The following is a 16,289-nucleotide window of genomic DNA, read 5'->3' on the forward strand; positions in this document are numbered from 1 at the left end:
GCTACTGCTTATGTCGCCCCACACGTGTTTGGTGAAATACCAACACCAAGATCTTGGCATGGAACACAGGCTGCACCTAACTACTGTTATGGGTATCAAACTCCAGTTCAGAGTTCGTGTATGCAAGATGGAAACACCAAGCTCAACTGCAATTATCAACCTTTTACTCCCCCAAGGAATGAGTAACTTTCAGAACAACATACACGTTCTGTCACTGAAGCACAGAGTATTGCCGATATGATTGCGCATATTCAGGCTAAACTAAAGATCATGAGTGAGAATCTGAGCCAGGCCCTCAAGCGCATGAAAAGTACGGAGAGTAAGCAACCAACAGTATCACAGCCCAACCATTCCACTCAAGAGGCCATGAACATGTCAGGAAAAATGCCATTATATGATGTGTATGCTGAAGAAGAAAATATTTGTTCGATTGGTTCCTGTAATGTTTCAGATACCAACCTTGTCATTCAGCAAGATGGAGAGGGCAAACCAGAGATTGAACATACTCCCAAGTATTTCAGCAACCCATCAGAAAATGAGATACCGTCCCAACAGCCTCCAATGTCTGCTACTGCTACTCACCAAATACAGTTTGAGACATCTGAGAGCACGCCAGATTCTATTTTTTTTAGAGCAATAGGGGCATACCCCCGTTTCCAATATATTGAAACCAGATAACCAGTCTACATCATCCAGAAGTTTTATCATTACAGCACCCAAACCCCTCTCTAGGCACATCTAGCCAACACATCTTACAGTATCAAACTTACACAACATACTAAGGCACCAGAGAGAAACACACAACATCAAAACAGCATCAGAAGAAGCAGGCTAGCATTTTGAGCCCTCAGACCCCACCCCCTCTCCAGGCTACTGACGATCCAGGACTTGGAAACACGCTCCATCGCCCACCAGGACCAAATCATTCGCCTCCAGGGTCCTTGCCAAGTCTTCTGCTGTGATCAGCCTTGGGCCAAAACCTCTCGAGCTGTTCATGTCGCAGACCTCCAGTGTCGCTCTTGCCTTTTTCTGTGGAATCACCCAGGTTCCAGCCACAATAGCAGTGGTGGCATCATGGCCACTTCCTCCACCTTGCTCAGCATAGACATTAGCTCTTCTTTTTCCTCTTCTTTCAGCAGAATCTTCCACTGAGCACAACTGCATGCCAAGCGTCTCCACAAAACATGCATACCAAACCATTGAGCCCGATTGAAAACATGGTCATTTCTGGTAATCCAGATAGTTCTCAAAACAGCAGCAAAGATCATATTGCATTTCTTATATTCCATCCTATCATTCCACAAAGCAGCAACATCATGCATATTTGAGATTTGAAAGTCAACACCCAAAGCATCAACACAGTCCTTCCCCAAATGTTAGCAGCAACCACACAATCAAAAAACAGATGTGGACACGATTCCATTTCATTACAAAAAACACAAGTTAGATCATCAACACTCTGTCTTTTGACCAAATTATCTCAGTGAGAAGCCTGTTATGGGAAAGCAACCAAAGGAAAAAGTGAATTTTTGGGGGTACTTTGATTTTCCAAACACAATGGATATCAACAGTTTGAATTCCCCCAAAGTTAACAACAGCATATAAAGATTTTACACTATAAACCCCACTTGCTTCCCACTTCCAAATCAAACAGTCTTGAGAATCATCCAAATGGATAGTTTGCACAATTTGCTGAATTTCCAACCATTGCAACATCAAATTATGGTCAAAACATATCCTAAAGGTCATTTTCAAAGAAACACCATCCCATAAATCAGCAATAGTTTTATTTTGCTCATTCAAAAGGAAATAGACTTCCCAGTATTTAATAGCTAGAGAGCAAGAACCAAACCAATGGTCCTCCCAGAACTTAATAGTCCTACCATTCCCAACTTTCCATTTATAGCCCATCTTAGCAGCCTTGGCAGCCCATAGCACCCCTTTCCAAAAGGGGGAGGCACCATTAGCAGATCAAGAAAAGATGTTAGGGATACTCACATTATATTTATTATCTACTATCTGTTTCCATATCTTGTTATCATCCAAATGGTATCTTTTGATCCAGGAAGCTAAAAGGCACATGTTCATCTCTGATAAATCAGGGATGCCCAAACCTCCATATTCCTTTTTCCTAGTGACCAAGCCCCAATTAGCTAAATGATACTTATGGTGTCCCTCATAATTATCCCAAAGACAGTGAGCCATCTGAGAGTTAATAAGAGTAATGGCCCATTTAGGGAACTTGATCACACTAAGGAGATAGATGGGAATGTTGGCCAAGACACTCCTAACCAGCTCTAGTTTGGCAGCATGGTTGAGGAGTTTCCCTCTCCAGCCAGCAGCTTTTTTGAGGATTTTATCAACAACAGGTTGAATGTCCTCTTTTTTTAAGCTTGCAGTGGTGCAGAGGAACCCCCAGAGAGGAAACTCACCCAACTTGCAACTCAAAGATTGTGCAAAAAGCTGTGCATCACTCTCAAACACATTAATAGGAACTAGATCACACTTATGAAAGTTAATCCTCATCCCAGACATATGTTCAAAACAAGCTAAGATCCATTTTAAGTTAATGGCAGAAGTTAAACTATTTTCAAGGAAGAGTAAGGTATCATCAGCATACTGCATACTAATGGTTCCCCCCTCCCAGTCCTTGCATAAGCCCAGCTATCTGCCCTCCAGAAGCAGCTTTATAAAGGATTTTAGTGAAAACATCAGCCATAAAATTGAAAAGAATGGGGGATATAGGGTCCCCCTGTCTTACACCTCTGCTAGTAAGGAAAAAATAAATATTACAATCATTGATCCTAACACCAACAGAACCATTATGTAAGAGCCCCTCAATATTAGACATCCACTTGGGGCTAAAACCCCTCATTTTCATCACTCTCAAAAGGAAGTCTCTGTCCACTCTATCATATGCCTTTTCATAATCAAGTTTAAAAATAAAACCACTATGGCCTCTGTGAACAGCATCATGAATTACTTCATGGGCAGATACCACACTCTCAAGTATGTATCTCCCTTTAATAAAGGCAGTTTGATTAGGAGAAATAAGTTTCTCACTAACCACACCCAACCTATTAGTGGCACATTTGGAAAAAATCTTAAAACTGCAATTTGTCAAGGCAATAGGTCTGAATTTCTGTATAGTTACAGCATCAGTCTCCTTTGGAATCAGAGTCAAGAGAGAAAAAATTAGCCTAAAGAGATCAAGTTTTCCCTCATTCCAATCCTTAACCATAGCCATGAAGTCAGCTCTAATGAGCTCCCAAAAGTGTTGATAAAAGAGAAAAGAAAAGCCATCAGGACCAGGAGCACCTTCAGCATAAGAGCCAAAAATAGCCTCCTTTACCTCTTTTTCAGAAAAAAGAGCATCAAGCATCTCATTATGACTCTGTGACACCATATCCTCTGGGTCCCAGAAGTCATCTACTATATCAATATCAAGACAAGGTTATTTGCAAAATAGGGCCTTATAGTAATTAACAGCAATGTCCAACATATCTTTGTTGTCTTCCACCATCCCCTCATCACCTTGCAACTAGCAGATTTGCTTCTTCCTTCTCCTCTGATTAGCTACAGAATGGAAGTAGGCAGTATTACGATCCCCTTCCAAAATATATCTTTCTCTAGACCTTTGTCTAGCCTTAATCTCTTCATTACTCCAAATTTTGGTGAGTTCAACAGAAATATCTTTCATTCTTTTTTTAGAAACAGGTGATAAGCTCTGTGTTTCAACAACAATATCAAGCAGATCATATTCAGCAACCAAACTTTGTTCATTTTTCCTTTGAGCAGATTCAATATTAGCAGCCCAAAGTTTTAAGCCTTTCCTAGTATTTCTAATCTTAAAATTCCATCTGTCAATGGATTTCTGGAGATGACAGGGAGCTTGCCAAAATTTGGCAACCACCTGATCAATCCCCTCAATATCAAGCCACCATTTCTCAAATCTAAATTGTTTAGTACAAGGAATTTTCAAAGCCCCAGTGTCCACAACAAGGGGAGTATGATCACTCCCAACCCTAGCTTTAGAGGCTAGACTACTAGCAGGGAAAAGAGAATCCCAACAGGTAGTCACAGAAACTCTATCAAGTAAAGCCATAACAAAATTATATTGATTATTAGCCCAAGAGAATTGCCTACTAGGGTTTTTAATCTCCATCAAATTGAATTTATTGATCCAATCATTAAAAAGATTGGCCCAGTGTTGGTTGATGTTCCCAGTGTTTTTCTCACATCTTTCTCTAATGAGATTAAATCACCACCAATAAGGGTAGGACCATTCCAACAAGACATGATATTATGCAATTCATTAATAAACTCTAGTTTATGTTCCTCATATGCAGAGCCATACACAGCAATAACTCTCCAAAGGACATTATCTTTTTTTGCTTTGATGTGCACAGACACACAATATGAAAGAATATCCCACTTAATTACATCAAACATATCAATGCTAACCCCAACAAGAATCCCTCCAGCAGTTTTCACAGCAGGCAACCAATTCCAGGAAAACTTCTCCCCTGGATCTAATTGCTTAAGCTGTAAGCTAGAGAAAACTTCCTTTTTAGATTCAGAAAAACAGATAATATCAGGACATGTCTCTCTAATGAGGTCATGTACTCTAGTAAGCTTATCAGGTCTATTGAGACCTCTAGGGTTCCATATTAGAGCTACTACCATTTTTAAAAATCAGTTTTCTTCTACCCTTCTTTCTACTATGGACTAATGTCCAAGGTTCATCATCATCAGGTACATCACTAATGTAATCCTCCTTATCAGAGACAACCTTTTCCTTATCTTCCAATCCTACCCTCAGTTCTTCCAAAGATAGACTAATGTCATTAGGAAGAAAACTCTCAGGGTTGGAGTTATGAAAGTCAACAAGCCTTTTAGTTTCAGCTTTTTTAATCTCATCAATAACAGAGTCAACATTAAGATTTTTATGACCCAGGCTAATGCCAGCATTTTTTGCATTCTCATATAATGGATTATCAAGGGCAGCAAAAGAATTCGAGAAACCATGGAATTTATTACCTTTAGGTATCTCCAGGTTCTTGGCCTTCTTAAGATCTTGAGCTTTCTCGATAGCTGACTTGCCATCTCTTGTAATCCTGGAACTCATCCTTGTAGCTTGTACAGGCCCCCAATTTTTCTTTTCCTTCCAAGCCATGGAAGGCATCACATGAACAGGATTGTTGGACACCAACTTATCATTTTTCTGAACACCATCATCAGCTTCTTCATCACTCTCATCATCAAAGTGCTGAAGAAGGTTCTTCCCAATATTTTCTTCAACTCCCCTCAGGACTAGAGCATTACTGACTTGTACACTTGGTTCTTTGCCAAACACCTTGTCCTGAACAGATGATTCCAGCTTTTGATGAACAACAGATTAAACGTCACTTCTTCCACAGGAGGTATGGAGGGTTCAGTTTCCATCTTACTATTAGTTCCACTATTTTTGCCCTGGTCCAAGCTCTTGAAGTCATCTCCAATCTCATTGTCATCATCAACTGCATCACCTTCATTGCCCTGTCCAGGATCTTCATCATCATCATCCACATCAATGGCTTCCCCTTCATTTTCTACAATGAAATTGATCAGGAAGAAGCACCGCTCCATTTCAAATAACTTGTTTGATGGGATCTTGGTTTTGTCTCTCACAGCCACCTTAACCCTGACCTCCATGTAGAAGCTTCTGAAAATGCCCTGCCAATCAATGTTCACAAGCACACCCAGAGAGGTGGAGATTTGGCAGATAGTTTTCCAAGTCAACCACTTGGCAGGGATACCAAAGATTTTGACCCAGATTTCTTGGAATTCTTCAAATGGCTCAGCCTCACCTTCCCAGTTCACAAAGTAGATCACCACACCATCTTTCTTTAGGTTAATGGAGGGGTACTCCACCAAATCCTTAATCCTTTTGCTAGGAGGAAACCTAACTAAGAACTTCTTGGGGCCAATCTGTCTAATCTGCCAAAACCAATTTGCTTTCCACATATCATTGAAGCATTTCTCAAGCTCATCAGCTGAAATTTCTCCTTCTTTAACCACCACCACACCTACATTATCCATGTTCAACCACTGCACAGCTTCTGGACCTTCCACTTCCACATGGAAAAACCCCAGCCCAGGGTTTGCACTCCCCCAGTACTGGGCAGTTGGAAGAAGAGAGTACCACATGAGGCAATTATCCATGTGGTGCCCAGTCTTGCTGCAAATAAAACATCTCTTGATCCTAGTGCATAGGCCAACATAGTGTCCCAATTCTCCACAGCTATAGCAAGTTACATTCTTGAACTTGGGATCCAGGATAGGCCCAGGACCACCAGCCACAGATAACTGAAGATTAGCACCACCCCTATCACCACTTTGTTTTGATCCATCTGAAGCAGCATTCTTCTGGTTCTTCTTCTTGTTCTTCCCAGCACCAGAGCCTTGCGGTTGCTGTGAAGAGACCATGCTAGCACTACTGCCTTGGCTGTTGGATTGTGGGAGGCTAGGGGAATCCCCTGAGGAATCATCATCAACGGATTGAAACCAGCTTGAGGAATCTGCTGGTTGCTGAAGAACTGTGACCACTAGCTCATCGGCATGTTCCACATGTTTGGCTGTAGCATCGGGAACATACCTTGACCAGCTCCCAACTGCTGCATCATCGGTGGGGGGAACTCTGACTTGACATCAGCTGGCTCGTTAGCAGCACCCAGTGAGGCAGCCGCTGATGTTGTCGCCGCCGCCGCTGGGGGTGCACGCCCACCACCAGGACCACGACCAGTCCCCGCGCCACCAAATCTGCCCGCACCACGACCACCACCCGCCATTTTGACCACCTCCACGAACGATCTCTTCCCTTCTTCCGCTCCCCACAGATCTGAGAACTTGATCACTTTTGGCTTGGGTAGAAATCCACTTCTAGCAGGAAAACAATCAGCAGGTGTGAAGGATCTATTCTGGACCAGCTCTTTTCTGGCCTAGACCAGGGTCGAAGGACCAGGCGAAAACCTAGATCCGACCAGGGGTTTGTTGATCGACACTGCCGGCGCATCCACATTTATACCCAAATTTTAAGACATATTTCCAAAAGCCGCCATCCCTGATGATCCACGGACGGCCCGATTTCGCTCCGGAGGGTCCAATCGATGGCCACCAATTGCTGCCACCAAAGAGCAGCTGCGCAACGGGGCCTGCCCCTGAGGGCAACCTCCAGCTTTCCCCAACCTCTCCGGCGAGCAGTACCTCGTCGGAGATGGGTTTCCTCTTCTGATTTTCTCCCTTCGCCGCCGAGCATCAGCGGAACCTCAAAGACCCTCAGAGACTACAGGCTGCAGACCTCCACCATCAAACAGCAACGGGGACGACCTCAACGGCGAGATCCGAGGCGAGGTCGTCACGGCGTCCAATTTTCTAGATCCTCCAGCCCTTGGTCCGCCATTTGCCACCGCGGGTCTTCGGGATCCTTCATTTTGATCATCGCCAGCGCCGCGGGCACCTGCTCCTCGAGCCCCTGCCCTGAGATTTGCGGCCTCCACCCCTTCGCCATCTTCTCGACAGCCCACTCCGAGGCGAGGCTGATCTGGAGGATCAAGAGCTTTCGCCGCAGAAGTGCCAGCCTCCGCTCCTCCGCCATCACCGCTTCCTTCTCCTTCCTCCTTCTCTCCTCTCCCATCCGCATCTCCTCGGCGAACGACGGGAAACCCGCTGTCCACTTCGGAATGGACATGCTCCTCCGCCGTGCGTACCGGGGAATACCAGCAACGGCGAGCGCTCAGGGTAGAGATGGAGGAGGCGGCGGTGGTGGTGGTGGTGGTGGTAGGGCTAGGTCGCCGAGGAATCGCCAGATCGCCTGAGAGGGTAGAGAAAAAAATAGTCTATCTTTTCTTTTGAGAAGTTTCGGTGCGAGCATGCCAGATTCTAATGTGTATGAGAAAGAAGATATTGCTTGCCTGAACATTATCTCAGATGTGCTAGATTTCACTCTTGAGCTGCAGCACCAACATGATGAGAGGGCATGCAATGTCCAGTCTTAAAGGTCAGATGTCACAAGGTCCAGCCATGTCAGTATTGAGCATGGTATGAGTGAATACAGGCTACAATGGGATCCAGGAGCAGATACAATTCTGAGTTCAACATTGACTAGAGATAACGTAGGTTTTCTTCAGACCTCAGTACCACCAAGAAGTACTGTTTTTATGCTCAATGATTTGTTAGCAAAGAGAATCCAGTTTGGTGTACCCAAGTTTTGTGTCCCACAACGATGCTCCTGTGGAGTGCCATCAAGGCTGATAAATCATGGACCCTAAATTTAGCTATGGTGGTTGACCAAAGGGACTGGATATGTATTGAGATATCTAGTGGTTGTGAAGTTTGGTACTCACAATTACACTTACTTCATTGATACTGCTGTCAGTATGTGTTGGCCTCCTGCAAATTCAGTTCAGCAAAGAAGAAACATTGCAGCGTTGCTTCCTTTTCATCAGTGCATATTACTAAGCAGTGCAGTATGTCCATGGGACCCTGGAGTTGCAATTTCCTCATACATGTATAGCTGGCTGGAAATGAAAGAGGTGAAGACATCAACTTGGTTACAAAGTCCATTACCAATGAACAAGTCCTCTTCCGTTTGGGATCCTGGTATTGAATCACTCTATTTTTCGTGCAACCGGCTGAACATAACAGAGCTGATTCATATTAAGGGTTGGATTAGTATGGCATATAGTGGCATCTCCTTATCTCAATATCCCTACATCTTGATATTCCTTCATGGCCAATTGGAGTTTGTCCGTCACCAAGGTGTCCATAAGACTGACAGCACAAAGCATTTGCTGCCATCTTCACAGATATGGGAAATGGATATTATCTTCATTACGTTTCTACCTCCCTGATAAGGTGAATGAAGTCTGATGGATAATTGACAATGATAAAAGTTTCTGAAGAAACTTGTCCATTGCTGAGCAATGGTCTCAAGGGGGGAGTAATGTCAGGGACTAATGTGTGTATGAGTAGTGGGTTTACTAGTGGGCTAATAGCTATATAGACCTATGTTGTTATGTTGTAGTTGGTTAGGTCTATATAAGCCTACCCTTGTATCCTGTTGCAAAAAACCAAGAAATATGAACCCTAAATTTATCTTACTTTTCTGCAATTTACCATTTATTTAGTTCTTGCAATTTAACCTTTTGTCTACCGATTTCCCCCCAAAATCCTTCCTTTTCGTGATCCAGTTCGTCAAGGATCCACCGGGATCCTGACAGAAGGGGAAAGGGAGTGGGTGGGGGAAGGTGATGACGAGTCCATGGCCGCCGCCGCGGTGCTCGCCCCTGCTCTCTCGCTCACCAGCAATAGTCAACGAACAAATGAAAGATTTTCTAAAGAACTTTTTTTTGTGAAGCTGTGCTTTTCTGCTGTCAAGGTAACTTAGCATCTTTTCATTTGTTGTTGTGTATGCAGGTGGTGTGGCAGGTGATCGATCTTCAACTGATGGATTGAATCTGCTGCTGCATTTTCTCATCAGGGGAGTTCTTCATCATGAGTCCTTGTTGGCTAAAGATCGATTAAGTTCAATGCTGCTTCTCTCTCTTGGTCTTGGACAGAGTGTGTACCCATCATGACTGTTCCTCAGGAAAAGGTAATGCTCTTGTGAATTTTACGTTCGAGACTATCTAGAGAGTGCTTGATCAGATTGGTGAATACTCTGTGTCAACTGTCAATAGGAGAAAAGTTGTGTACATCGCACTGGCCAGTCGTACCAAATTCCCTCTATGCAAGCCCATGCTATATACCCCAGTAAAGGCCTTAGATCAAAATTAACTTTTTTTTCTTCTGGAGTTCATACATCTATGACTGATTTAGCATAACATCCCACAGTTACTTTTGTTGTTTCGTGTTGCCTTTGATGATTGCATATATAGAAAAAAAAGAATCGGCGCATGTCTATCGGAAATTCAATATACCATGCATATTGCTTATTCAATACTTACGTACAGTTGTAGGCATGTTATTTACTGTGCTTTGTTTGTTTGGTTAATCAACAAAGTCGCACCATTTTTTCGAAAGAAAAATAGTAAGAAAGCAAATATATTTTGGGTTCTTTACTTCAGGCTGTTTCGTTCGGCGATGTTCAAACTACAGGAGCCCTGATTTATGAAACAATTATGGCAATGGGTTGCGGCAAGGTATTCTATATTGATGGTTGGGATGGATTTGGGGCCTCTGCTGTTCTTAGATACATGGCATCAGTGCTTCCAGCCAGGAGAATCCATCCAGAACTAAGCTTTGACAGGACAATTTTCATAGATTGCTCAAAGTGGAAAAATAGAAGAGCAGTGCAGAGGGCAGTTGCAAGAGAACTGAAACTTGACCGCTCTGTAATGGCTATTCTAGATCACAACGATGAATGGGATGATTTTTATGGAGTTGATGAAAGCTCAAGGGGTGAGATTGACAGTGTTGCACGAGTTATTAATCAAACCCTGAGTGCAACCAAATTTATGATGTTTTTTCTCAATGGAAGTTACAACGAGATTGATGTAGGTACGATTGGCATTCCTCTTACAAGATTTGGCGAAAGCATGGTGATATGGACCTTCGACAGAAGTTGCCTGGCCATGCATCATCACAATCATCGTAAGATAACCGCCAAGCTAAGATATACTCACGTTTTCATGCATTCCATGAGAAAAATAAGTGATTTAGAAAGTTCAGATTTCCGTGAACTACTGCATCAACAAGCTGCTGCCATAGTTGCTCGTGGTCTAGGTATGCAAGACATCGACCCAACAATAGTCGCAGAATGTTGCCTCTACGGGTTATTTCTGCGTTATAATTTTCACATTGCCACAAAACTTGATTGGATTTCTCATGCTTCCAACTATTGGATATGTGATGGTGTTAGAGTACGTCATGGGCCTAGCTATAGCCCATTAATCTTAGGGTTTAGAGATAAGGGTCGCTTACTTAGGGGTCAAGTAAACCTCTCTATATAAGGAGAGGAGATGTATCAATCTAATCAAGCAAGAATTAAGAAGGAAATCCCTTCCCTCTTGCCACCGGCCGTGGGCAAGGCCCCCGGCCGGCCCTCTCGCGCCATCCCTCTAGCAGCACCATAACAATTTGGTATCAGAGCCAGCTTTCCCGGGTTCGATCATGTCCAGCCCTCCACCGAGTTCTTCCCACCCGCCGCCGCCGCACTTCGACGTCCCCGCCGTTCTCTCCCCGGCGGAGATCACCGCAGCCCTCCGCGATCTCGCCACCGCGGTCCAGGAGATCCACCTTTTCCTGGCCGGTCCCTACGGGCCGCCGACGCACCAGGCGGCCTCCGCTGCGATCGCTGGGCCGCTGCAGCCGACGCTGCTGCTGTCGTCGCCGCCACCCGACGTTGGGCTGCTGCAGTCCCCACTGCCGCTGTCCACCATCTCCGGGCCGGGCCCTACCTCGGCGCCGGGGGTCCCTCTTCTCCAGCAGCCGGCCGCCTTCTTCCCCACCGAGACGCTACAACAACAGCAGCAGCTGCTGCCGCCACCAACGCCGCCGCTGCAGCTGCTGTCCTCACCGACGCTGTCCCTGCCGTTCGGTGGGCAGCTGCAACAGCAGCAGCTGCTGCCGTCGCCACCAACACCGCAGCGGCGGCTGCTGCCGCCACCGATGCAGTCCCTGCCTTTCGGCGGTGTGGGAGCGACCTTGGCCCCGGGCTCTACATCGACACCGCCCGGGATGCCCTTCCACCAGGTCCGTTTCCCTCCGTCGCCGTCACCGCTTCCGGCTTGGATCGCTATCCGCCACGTGTCGGCGGCGGTGAGGCTGCAGGCTGCTGCGCGCGGCCTCCTAGTGCGTCGGCGTGTGCGGGAGATGCGTGATCTGCAGCTGCAGCTCCTCCAAGTTGCACTTCGTTGCGCAACGGACCTCGATGTCGTCCGCTGCGTCGGGGATCTTCGGCATGCGGTTTCCCCCACGGGCGGCGGACATGCTGTTTTTCCCGCGGGCAGCGACCTCAAAGTCTGCGCCATCGACAGTCATCCGGCGGGGAGAAGGCATGGTGTCACCGACAGGAGCGCACCGCGTAGCACCACTGCATTCCGCCGCCGGCCGCCGCGCGGGCTCCTTTTGTCCCGCTGGTTTCCATGGGATCCAGGTGGCTGTACGAGTGCACGTCCGACGGGCGGATGGTGTCCACTTTATGTTCAGGGGTCAACAATAAAGCGTCCCGGCCTATTTCAGGTTGAGAGTAATAAAACAAGCCGAGATGTAAAAGGCTCGTTTTTAGGTGTTAGGTTTGTGTTGCGTCGAGTCATGGTTTGTTTAGGTTGCAGCTCGAGGACGAGCTGCATGTCCAGGTGGGGTGTAGTGTTAGAGTACGTCATGGGCCTAGCTATAGCCCATTAATCTTAGGGTTTAGAGATAAGGGTCGCTTACTTAGGGGTCAAGTAAACCTCTCTATATAAGGAGAGGAGATGTATCAATCTAATCAAGCAAGAATTAAGAAGGAAATCCCTTCCCTCTTGCCACCGGCCGTGGGCAAGGCCCCCGGCCGGCCCTCTCGCGCCATCCCTCTAGCAGCACCATAACAGATGGAATCATAAAAGGGGACAGAGCAAGGGATATTTGTAACACGTTGCGTGGAGAGATAAGTTGGGACTGTGATGCTTCTTTGATTGGTGAGGTGCTTAGAAGTTTCATGAAGTATTTGGAGCCTCCTTTTCTCGCCGTTAACGATGTTGATCTCTATAAGGAAGGGCCATATCGATGGATTTCAGTGACATCGAAAAATGTGGAAATAAGTGGTTTGCGGGCTATACCCGCAACGACGTCATCTTTCTTCTTGGCATTTGAAAGATCTAGTCACTCATCAACTTTACCAAATGGCTTGTTTGAAAATTCCAGCAACCTTGCTGTATTAGTTCTCTGTTCGTGTGCCTTCAATTTTTCATCACCTCCTTTCCGTAGGTGTCACAACCTCAGATTTCTTGGATTGGATCACTGTACAGACCGCAAAATAAGTGAAGAAGAAAATAATAATCATACAGAATGGGCATGCTTGAATAACCTTTTGGTGTTGGACCTACGCTACACAGACTGGGGTGAAATCTTATCTGGAGAGAAAATGAGTCTCATGACAAATATAACCGAGCTAAATATAGAGGGAGTCAGATGTTGGCAGTACATAGCTCAATTACAAGGGCGACTACCTAACCTTCAGAGGCTCCGAATAATCAGGCCAACATGTCCTTATGATACATCAAATGATGTTGATGACTCATTTATAGACAAGACAAGCATGGAAATACTTGACTTGTCAGGCAACTCTGGCATGGAAATTCTTCCAACAAGCCTATCAAGGGCAAGTAGCTTGCAGGTGCTCATACTTGATGGTTGTGATGGGCTAGAAAACATTGTTGCCCCTGGTCAGCTCTCTCCTTCCCTCAGGTCCTTTAGCATTGATGGATATGGGTCTATTTCCAGGCGTACTCCAACTATTGAGCTACCTCCGAAACATTTTCGCCCATCTGCTGCAGAAGATAACAAGGATATCCGTACCTCCAAGATCTCCTTACAAGGATGCACCGAGTTGGATAATCTGTTTGTGCGTGGGCTAAACAACCTCGTGGAACTGGACCTTTCTGGAACTGCGATCAGGATACTTGACTTCAAGACTATGGTGGTGCAAGTCCCAAGGCTCAAGCAACTCTTTCTAATAGGATGCAAGCACCTTCGTGCTATATCATCTTTGTTGACGACAATGGTTATAAGTTAATACCCAATCTAGAGTTGGTCTGCATAGACACCCGATCTGGAATCGTGTGTCCGCGGCCATCCATCGACAAGACCAAGTCCTTCCCGTTGCGGGTGCATGCTATTGTTGTGGATACTAGGCTTACATTGTCTTTGGAGCGATTATTCTCTAAATATTATTTTACATGTGACAAAATAAAGGATATTTACTTTAATATCCATGTCACCTCGTCACCCTTTTATGATTGGGTTGTTCAATCTGAAGCAACAAACAATGATAAGTTTAACATCGGTGATCAAGGGTGCTTGCAACAGCTTACTGCATCAGGGAAGTACAGTGATGTCCTTAGCATGGTTGGCGATCCCCCTATGAAGGCATTTCCAGATCCTCCGGCTACACGCTTTGACCGACATATAGAGATTGGTGGAGGGAGCTGGCACGAGGAGAGCATGCTGAAGGTATTAAGTTTCACGATGATACATTTTGCCGAATCCCTGCATTTGCATGATGTCTCGATACATCCTAGTATTGCAGTAGCATACTCGTGGAACCAGCTTAAGTGGTGCCGCACTGAGAGGTGCCCGAAGTTGGATACTGTATTCCCTTCGGATTACTTCAACTTTCCTGAGTTGGAGACCTTCTGGGCATGGGATCTCCTAATGGCCCGATCGATTTGGCCGAATGGTTTGTACTGGCAGTGGCAGAATAGAGAATATAATTTGAATAACTTACGGCACCTACACCTGCACTCATGTCCAAGGGTACAGTTTGTGCTCCCGGCGTGGGTCTCCTCCTTCCCGAGCTTGGAGACGCTGCACATCATCCACTGCGGCGATCTCGGCCACATCTTCGTTCTGAACGAAATTTACCGAGAGGAAATAACCACCGGTGGCATAGTATTCCCAAAGCTGAAGACCGTCCACCTCCACGACCTCCCGAAGCTGCGGCAGATATGCGAGGTCAAGATGGTGGCTCCTGTGCTCGAGAACATCAAGATCAGGGGATGCTGGGCCCTGCGCAGGCTGCCATCCGTGGCAGCCAGTGGCCAAGGCGCGAAGAAGCCGACCATCGAGATCGAGAAGGACGTGTGGGATGCTCTGGAGTGGGACGCTGGCAACTCCCCGGACCACTTCGACGCGCCGGTCCACTCGCGCTACTACAAGAAGAAACTGCCCAGGGTCTCCTTCCTCAGGTATGATACGACTGAATCCACCTTTTCTCTCTTAGTTCCACGACGATGCCGCTGTTTACATTCAGTTAGCAACTCACAATGTCCTGTCTCCGTCTCTCGCATTTCCTAGGTGAACTCTGCGCGGCTGTGTTTCTTCCATCGCTACGGTTGAAGTGATGGACGTTCTGCTGCCGTATGATCATGTTTGGTTTGCTTCCGTGCTTGCTTGGATTGCTGGCCTTCTTGGAGAGCGTCGGTAAATCCGTCGCCTCTCATGCCGTCGTGTGCTATTTTGTTCCCGGTGCCATATGTGTGAGCTTATGGTGGCTCTCACTCTCACCTTATAGTTGTGTGTGGCTTTCAAATAAGAAGAGGGCGCGCAGGTCTATGCATGCGTACACAGACCTGCTCGATAAGCAGCGGCTATGCGATTTGCAGTGGATGCCTGCATGCTTTGCTTGTGTGTGGTTTTCATGAGTGCTTTGCTATGCGTTTAGAACTGTAACAGCGGCCTATATGTGCCTGCGTGCATCTACATGGCGCTGCATGTGAGTGTGATTTGGTTGGGAGTGTTCGCTGTGTACCTGAACCAAGAAGCAAGGTTGTGACTTGTGCTTTGCCTGTTAAACTTTTCTTGAAAGGAAAAAATGGCAGCAACTATGTGTGTCAGTTGTTGCAACTACCTGTCTCTGTCTGTGAGAATTCAGTTATGACTATTCCTTCTTTACGAGTCTTGAAGTAGTGATTTCCAGTTGCAGGTGCATGCTATTGTTGTGGATCCTAGACTTAATTACATGGTCTTTGGAGCGATTATTCTCTCAGATACTCCACCACATGTCTGGATAGTTGTATTTTGGGTGCATTTTAGTCTCAACAGTTGAGAAATAGGGCGGACTAGTCTCAATATCGATTCTGCTAAGATATTGCAAAGCCCTTGAGGAGATGGGTACTGATCGATTCTGCTAAGAGAAAGAGTATGGATATGTATGAAATCCAGTACGAGCATGTGCCTCATTTTTGTTTCTCTTGTGGTCGTTTAGGGCACTCAGACCTTCTCTGCCCGAACCCTGGTCATCGGGATGAGAATGGGATGCTTCCTTTTGGCAAGGGTTTGAGAGCGCCAGATGCTTGGAAGAAGGCCTCTGTCAGTGAAGGTTTGGCGGGTCCTAGCCAGAACAGGAAGGCGGAGACACGCAGCTCTAGCAATGTAGCTGAGAAGGGGACAGAAGTTACTTCGCCTCTGAAAAAGAACCCGGCTGCAAAGCGTAAAAATGGTGTTGTGCAAAAAGAGTATAGGAGGGTAGAGATGCCGCTCCTGAAGAATAATCCGGATGGCGTGGGCATGAGTGTTGTTGTATATGATGATCCAGCTAAGGGTGCCAT

General features: G+C 46.0%; 1 protein-coding gene and 1 pseudogene across 1 annotated transcript; both read left to right on the forward strand.

The window, feature by feature from the left end:
* The first annotated feature begins 9,403 nt into the window (after nucleotides 1-9,403).
* Nucleotides 9,404-10,932, forward strand: LOC124648802. Its single transcript, XM_047188505.1, has 3 exons — nucleotides 9,404-9,634; nucleotides 10,107-10,824; nucleotides 10,901-10,932. The coding sequence occupies exons 1-3, from the start codon at nucleotides 9,614-9,616 to the stop codon at nucleotides 10,930-10,932; spliced, it is 771 nt and encodes a 256-aa protein (XP_047044461.1). The 5' UTR covers nucleotides 9,404-9,613.
* Nucleotides 10,933-12,607: 1,675 nt separating this feature from the next.
* LOC124648803 lies at nucleotides 12,608-15,514 on the forward strand (annotated as a pseudogene).
* Nucleotides 15,515-16,289: the final 775 nt, after the last annotated feature.

This window comes from Lolium rigidum, chromosome 4, assembly GCF_022539505.1.
Source record: "Lolium rigidum isolate FL_2022 chromosome 4, APGP_CSIRO_Lrig_0.1, whole genome shotgun sequence".
Classification (NCBI taxonomy): domain Eukaryota; kingdom Viridiplantae; phylum Streptophyta; class Magnoliopsida; order Poales; family Poaceae; genus Lolium; species Lolium rigidum.

Excerpts from the sequence above, each read along its gene's own strand:
- LOC124648802 (XM_047188505.1), top strand. The coding sequence starts at position 9,614 with ATGACTGTTCCTCAGGAAAAG. Across the intron at positions 9,635-10,106 it reads TGACTGTTCCTCAGGAAAAG|GCTGTTTCGTTCGGCGATGT; the intron begins GTAATGCTCTTG and ends TCTTTACTTCAG. Across the intron at positions 10,825-10,900 it reads CCTCTACGGGTTATTTCTGC|AGTACGTCATGGGCCTAGCT; the intron begins GTTATAATTTTC and ends TGATGGTGTTAG.